This window comes from Cimex lectularius, unplaced genomic scaffold (genome assembly GCF_000648675.2).
Source record: "Cimex lectularius strain Harlan isolate CLEC.00 unplaced genomic scaffold, Clec_2.1 scaffold65, whole genome shotgun sequence".
NCBI lineage: Eukaryota > Metazoa > Arthropoda > Insecta > Hemiptera > Cimicidae > Cimex > Cimex lectularius.
The window spans coordinates 1,452,176-1,459,989 of record NW_019392646.1 but is presented as its reverse complement, the minus strand read 5'-3'; the positions used below and the strand labels follow the sequence as shown (position 1 = coordinate 1,459,989).

Genomic DNA, 7,814 nt, shown 5'->3' with positions numbered 1-7,814 from the left:
CTGAGCCGGCTGCTTGTTTAAAAAATAGTGATGCATTTGGTCAATTTCTTGGTAGTCGTTGTTTCCTACTTCGGTAACTAAAAAATCGAGAAACCATAACCACAGATCACTATTATGTTTTTTCAGGTTAGATTCTACATCGGCATCCGGTCAGCTTATCGACATCTAACCACAGCGGCGTCAATTGTCATACATGATCCATTTTTTTTGTTGATATGTAAGCAGGTAAATAAAAACTCTTGACGTTCATTCGATTCATGCGGAACTAACTTGTCGAGCTGTTTAATTTTTGCGATTAATGTAAACTGCTTGAAATGCGCCGCCAGTCCTCTGTCGGTACGAACTTTCCTCAAGATGTTCGTCATCGATTGATGTCGGCGAAGTTGTTTTTCATAGGTGGTATCCTCTAAAGTAATCTTTCCAAACCATGGATAGTTCTTTCGTTAAAACTCCCTTCATCACAAACGTGATTGAAAATGAGTACCTACCTTAAGGTTTTGGCGCTGAGAATTTTAATATTACTAATTTTTATCATTGATTTTCCTGGGATTCCATGAGCTTCTTCTTGGTAGACCAAAGGTAATGTTTCTCTCGGTTTGCACAATTTAAATGTTAACAAGACAATCTGTAGACATTTTATGACTCTCGTTAAATCCCACTGGCTAATCAAAAACAACGGTTGACACACCTCGTCGATTTATTCCTTCGAGGTTTATAGAATAGTTGCGCCATTTATATCCACGGGGTCAATTAACGGTTCGAACAGTAAAATGTCTTTTTCGCCTTTGGGCTTCCAAAGACGCAGTCAATGATCCATGTCCTATTTCCGCGACAAAACGGATTCATTTTGCGATCAAAACCAATTAAGTGATAAAGAAATTGGTTGTTTTTTTAATATAAAAGGATGACGAACTCCCTTAATGGCGAATTTATCTTAATTGACTGCAAATTTTATAAGTTGGAATCTTTCCGTTGGAAAGTTAAACTGCCGAAGGATGCCGTCCAAACTGTTGTCGTTCTCCATCCTGTTGCTCGCTAATTTAGGTAAATGCATCACTGCCTACATTTTTTACATGATTTTTACCTACATATAAGTTTGAAAAATATTACTCTGTTCAGTATAGTAAACAGTATTTAATGATTATTTTCAAAACTTTCAAACTGGTTTTAAATTAAATAAATATAAAACAATTATTGAACTGTTTTTCAAAAGATATATCTTTGTTTTTGGCTTTTGAAGAAGAATCGATGTAAATTCTAAAATCAATTATCATTTAACAACTCACAAACTTAAATTTAAGTTGAAACTTACTTTTTGAAAGTTGTTTTTATACTGAAATCATGCCGTTAATTGTTATTGATTGGTTGTAACATGTAAAAATATCATAATAATATTGCTATTAATTTTTTAATGACATATGCCCCTTCAAAAATGGGATAATTATTGAAATATTATTTGAATATATGTACCTATAGAGAGTTGTCCTTTCCAGAAGGCCCGCTAAATGTTTCTTGAACAGATAACAATAAATATCGCAAAACTCAAAAGTACGTACTTAATACTAATTTTTACTGTTTTTGTTTTTTTTTAATATTTGTTTCCAGGATACTTCAAAGCCAGTACAACTTTGAAAATTTATATGAGACAATATAATATTTTTACCTGTTTTAAAGGTTTTTACACTGAAAACGATGGCACAATCAGATTTTAAAATGGTCAAATGGTTATTTTGGTCACAAGGTTATGGCACAGAATGTAAAAAGAAATATCTTAATTTCGGTTTCTTATTATTTTCAATACGCTATGATGGCTACTAAATACTACGCATTTTCAATAAGTTTAGTTATTCAACAAAATGATGGGTTCTTGATGGGCCCAAAATACGTTCTCATTTTAAAATTTCAAAGGTGTACTGGTTTTGAAATAGCCTGGAAACAAATATTTTAGCAAAGCAGTAAAAATTTAAACTGGACTAAAAATGATTGAATACGAACATTTTTAAATTGCTTCTTCGTTAAACATCTAGCAAAAGTGCTAGTTGGACAAAAGAAACAAATGAATAAATTAAATAAATATGTAGTAACAACAATAAAGAATTAAATAAAGAGCAATTTCAAAATCAGCAATCATAATTTACCTAAAAAGACTAATTGACAGGCAGTTAGTTACACCTAAGTAGAGGGCGTGGTACCAACTTTTTGGTTTTTTCGATAACGTTATTTGTTCAAGAGGAATTCGACCGGGCGAGTGACACCCTGTATATGGTAATATACTTTGAAATATCACATACAAATTTGAATTTTAACTTTTATAACAGTGTTCTGGCGTATTTGAAATTTTTGTGGCCTAGTCATTTCCGATCATTTTGATCGCTGTTTTCATCTGACCAACGCATTTCAGCTTTTCGTCATATTCTGGAATGGGTTTGAATTATTTAGTTCGCCTTACTTAACAATTTATTTAATCAAAAAATCAAATACAAACCTAGCCCGGAATATCAGGGCAAACCGAAACAGTTTTGGGATAAAAATATTGTTCGACAAGCAAATAACGGTAATCAAATAATTCAAACCTACCACTGGAAAAAGTGAAAAGTCAAAACGCTTCTGACAGACGAAAACAGTGAGTATAAACAGACAAGACTGACAGCATATAATCTGGATATCGTGTTTTGTTTGCGAGAGAGAGAGAGAGAGAGAGAGAGAGATTAAATAGAGCAATAGACAGAATGAATGAATGCCGTTTTACTTTGAAAATCTTCCAAATTTAGAACGCGCGAGAGAGTGCATATCATAATATAAATATTTGTTAAAATCACCTGATATATACATATGTAACGATTTTGATATAGAAAGTAACTAAATAAATTAATAAGAAGGTCAAGAAGGCATGGGAAAATCTACGTAAGTAAACAAATCTGTATTGGCATGCAAGTTTTGTTACAGCTGGAAGATCACTTAGGGGCGGAGAAAGAATCAAATAGCAAAATAATATAGATAATTGGACAAAATATGATAAATATACATATGATTTATATATTTACATACAGGGTGTCCTTTGTATATAGCCCTGCTGAATTTCTCTTAAGCCGCGCTTATACAAATACGCTATCACTATAACAACAAATACGTGTTTAATATTTTTTGTCTAGTTTCAATTTTTTATGTTCTAATGCCAAAACGACATTTGTGAAAGAAAATTTAGACTTAAATCATAATCAGAATACCGAGATCCCTGGACGAGATGAGAGGATACGGCTTAAAAATGTAAGTCCGGAGTACAACTCGAATTATTATTATTATTATTTTTTTTTTTTTAACAAAACCTCTTTCATCATTTCGGAGAGATTATTCCGATTTTCGCGAGTAAAATCATTCAATTAATTAAGGTTTTTAGTTGAGATAAAAAAGTCAGTGTCACGAGCGGGATTCGAACCCACGACCTTCGGCTTGATAAGCCGCTACTCTACCACTTCATCTATCGTGACTTCGATCCCCTCGGGCACCAACTTCTCATCTTAACCCCACCTTTTGAATTTTCCCTCCTTTTTGCCATTTTTCAAATGTCGTGGAATCTATTTGATTCTCTGCGACAATTGAAATGGCCACGGAAGTTGGTGCCCTAGGGGATCGAAGTCACGTTAGCTCAAGTGGAGGTGTATCAAGCCGAAGGTCGTGGGTTCGAATCCCGCTAGTGACACTGACTTTTTTATCTCAACTAAAAAGCTTAATTAATTGAATGATATTAATTGGTCAAGCGGACCACGAAAACTAGGGAATACAGTAAAATATTCAGCTCATCGTCGAAATTACACAACCGTCTCTTGGTGATGGAACAGTAACTGATCCGTATCTCCTCATATTGCGAGCAACACGAATAAACATTATGCTCAAACAAAGCAACACGACGCGCAATACCACCACTATCACTAAAGCAGTCGTATATATCAATTCGCTGTTGATCGGAAAAATGTGCTCTTCGGTTAATTTTTAATGGAACACTGAATGTAAGGAATAGGTACAATCGAAAATTTATTTACATCCAGGAAGATTTGTTCTCATAATGCGTGTTTGACAAACAATGACAATAATAAAATTTTTTTTTTTACAATTTTACCTGTTGTGCTACCTTAAAAATGTGTATAGTGTATATAATATACGTCTTTCTTATAGCTATGATTAAAATTTCTTCCCCTTTTTTTAGGTGCTATTGTCAAATTTATTTACTTCTAGGAATTAAGCTTTGCTCTCATAATGCGAATCTGATAAACAATGACAGAATGTAAACAATAAAGGCAATTAATGTTTACTTTAGTAAAGAAGCACATTATTAGAATTAACAACGAAACAAACAAAATGCAATGCACGAAATGCGGACTAACGTTTTGTCATTTTTTGACCAATTTAAAATCTGATTACACCATTCTTTTAGGCGTCAAAAATGGTTTAAAATGATGTGTCAGGATGTATTTGAAATTTTGAAGTTGAACTGAGCCTGAGAGACCCTGTGTTTCTAAAAAAAGGTAAAAATTGTAAAATAGACTTAAAAACACTTGTTTTTATAGCATCATTGGTTCAAGAGAAATTCACCTGGTCCATCTAAAAAGGACACCTTCTATAGTTACATAGAACTTCTGAAAGAGAGCGTCGGTGAAAAAGAGAGAGAGAGATAGATAGATGAGAGAGAGAGAGAGAGAGAGAGAGAGAGAGAGAGAGAGAGAGAGAAACTGATATATCGATAGATCGGTACAATAACGATTAAGTTTGGAATTAATTAAGTAGGTTTGGAAAAACAGAGCCAGACTGGAGTGCTAAATTTAGAGTTTTGGAGAGAAAAATAGAAAAATATATTAGTTTGCATAAAAGAGGGGAGAGAGAGAGTGAGAGTGAGAGTGAGTGAGAGAGAGAGAGAGAGAGAGAGAGAGACAGACAGACAGACAGACAGACAGAGAGAGACAGACAGAGAGTGATAGACGAAGCTGATTTTCACGGAGGTTTGCAACACGGGTAACTGGTGTTTTTCAACGAAAAAAAAAAAGATTTGGAAGTACGGGACCTTAATGTAATGAGTCGATGTGTGGCTTAATGCATTAACCGTTGTGGTTACCATCGCGGCGCCTCTGCGTACAAATATGTATTTTATGGATCCATAGATTGAGATGAGACATAATTACAATTATCACATTTAAGTTTTAGTTTATGTTAAGGTCTACATTAGTTTATCATTATAACGAAGTCTTAAGTTTCAAGTGAAATGAACAAATGGAAATTAAATGTGATTAGTTTCACAATATGCTACCAAGCGTCCGTCTGTGCTAGTTGGAATTATCCAATAACAGAATGCTCATTAAGCAGATATGTTCTAATACAAAAGTAATGTGCCTATGCGCAAAAAAAAAATTTAAACATTATATTTAAAAGTATGCACTAGATTTTTTTAATGAATCAATTTCGTTTTAACCATAGCCATGACTCTAGTGTCCGAGCAGTAATGTATATCATTGATATTAGATATTTAACATAGTCATTTTTTACAGGTCTTCTTAATGGGGAGTACACGGTTTCGGAAAACGTTGTTGAATACGTTTTACAATCAAGTCAATTGAAATCCGGAACAGAAGACGTCAAGAACAATACCTCTTTTCCTCAAAGGCTCGTTTTCAAGTGGACCGGACATGCAGTTGGTTATAGCAACCCTTCTACCCTCGTACCGTCGTACGTCGCGTCCGTCAGCTACGGCCCGCACAGCTCTTCTCTTATTTACACCTGCTTCTTGACGACTTTGCTGCCGGTTTATGCTCAAAATCAAACAGGTTTCGTCCATGGAGCCAACGGTTACAGTTGCAAGATCACTAAGGGAAAACCAGGCTCACTAACGGAACCAGTCGACACCACGCAAAAACCTGCAGTGAGCAATACGACCGTACCAGAAACGCAGCCGACTTCCCCCGGGCCATTCCCAGGTTCTGCAGGAAGCGAAAACGTCTCTAATGAAAACAGTGTGCCAAATCCCATGGTTCAACAGAGAGGTTCGATAAAAACACGTACCGCGCGTTACTTTTAGTCTTTGTATTGTCATTATCAGTCGGAGTTTCTTCCAGATTCTTTAAAAATATTCATATTTTTTAAGTTATACACATACTATCATTCAAAAAATAATAAAGTGAGTTATAAAAGTAATTGTACTATTATATTACCGCATGAATTTAGGTATAACTGAATACCGCATTATTTGATTCATTCGAACCTTAATAAAATAAAAACTAATATTTAGATTATTTGATCAAATAATTTTAAAAAAATCCCTCAATATTTTTCTAAAATTTTTATTTCTGACAAACTTTTTTAATTTTTACTAGTTTTTAAAAAGTTGACCAGAAGTGAATGTAATTTTATATTAAAAAAATCATTACTTATTATTTAATCTTTAATTAAATAAACTTTAAAATGAGTTTTTTCCATACATTTGGCCTTCCAAATTAAATATTTTAAAAGGATAAATTAAAGCTTTGGATGGCAATAGGATAGATTAGTTTGTGGGTGAATGTTAGAAGACAGAGCCTTATAGCATTCATAACGGATATAGCTAATCTAAGATCAAAAGTTTAAATGTTAGGGCGTGAAATGACCTTAGCTGTTAAAACGCCTTTAAAAATTAATAATTACAATTATAATTACATAAACATTATATCCATGGAAGTGTGAAAGAAAGTTAGATAATTTTGATTTATTTGATTTGCAAAAGATAGCAGCACCGCTCAAGAGTTCTACGATGTGTGAAGACCAAACATAACTACAAACTGTCATAGGTTTTATATTATCTAAAAGCGAGTTAGTGAAAAAAAGAGCGAAAAAGAGATAGATAGATAGGTAGAGAAAGAGAGAGAGAGAAAGAGAGAGAGATGATGTAGCTGGATAGATAGAGCTAGATGAATACAATATTGATGTCTTGGCTAGATCAGGTCAGGAGGCAAATTTTGTCCTATTATATTTGGTGTTCCACTTACAATTTCATAAACCCTTTGAATTTCATCCAATGTGAAGAACACCTATGTGAAGGAAAAAATGAGAAAAATAAGAATCACAAAAACACTTCAAAGGTTTTACTTTATATTTACGGTTCTAATTTATTTAAGTAGATCAAGTTCATGTCAATATGTAGATTTAGGTTACAAAAACACATAAAAATGCTTATAGATTTGTGCAGTCGTTTCATTTTCGAGAAGACACCCAGAAATGATTTTTGTTCGAAGAACTCTAACCGTATGACGATTTTTGTGATTGAAAATGAAATAATTGAAGGTGAAAAATTAAAAAAAAAACATATTTGTTGGATTTTTCCAAATTTGTGTTCGGCGATTTTTGTGAGTGCGAAAAGCAATATTAAATTTGATTTTAATGTGTTTTTTTATTAATTTAAAAAGGTTAATTCTTTTTCTTTTCAGGCATGCCTATAATTGGCTAGTTATTACCAATTTAAAACATAATTAGTTCAATCTGTTCTACATAAAAATGAGTCCTAGAAAATATCCATATTTTTTTTTAACTACTTTGGAAGGATGACTCGACCGTCAGGATATCGATAGTAAGTTCGAGATCAGGTATGCGGTCATCAAAGACAAATAAGCTTGGCATAAGCTACAAAACTTATTTTTTTTAATGACCGCATCCCTGATCTGGAACTTACTATTTAAACTACTTTATTACATCGCTCACTTCAGACGTGTAAACGCTATTGTGACTTGTAACACTTCTTTTCCCTTCCAATAATGTGTTCTTTGTGTGGGCTGCAGTATTTAGAAATTAATCGGAAA

General features: G+C 33.4%; 1 protein-coding gene across 1 annotated transcript; it reads left to right on the top strand.

Annotated features, from left to right (window-relative positions):
* Positions 1-938: 938 nt before the first annotated feature.
* On the top strand, positions 939-6,278 carry LOC106674363. The gene is made up of 2 exons (XM_014407011.2): positions 939-1,044; positions 5,538-6,278. The coding sequence occupies exons 1-2, from the start codon at positions 996-998 to the stop codon at positions 6,062-6,064; spliced, it is 576 nt and encodes a 191-aa protein (XP_014262497.1). The 5' UTR covers positions 939-995; the 3' UTR covers positions 6,065-6,278.
* The last annotated feature ends 1,536 nt before the right edge of the window (positions 6,279-7,814 follow it).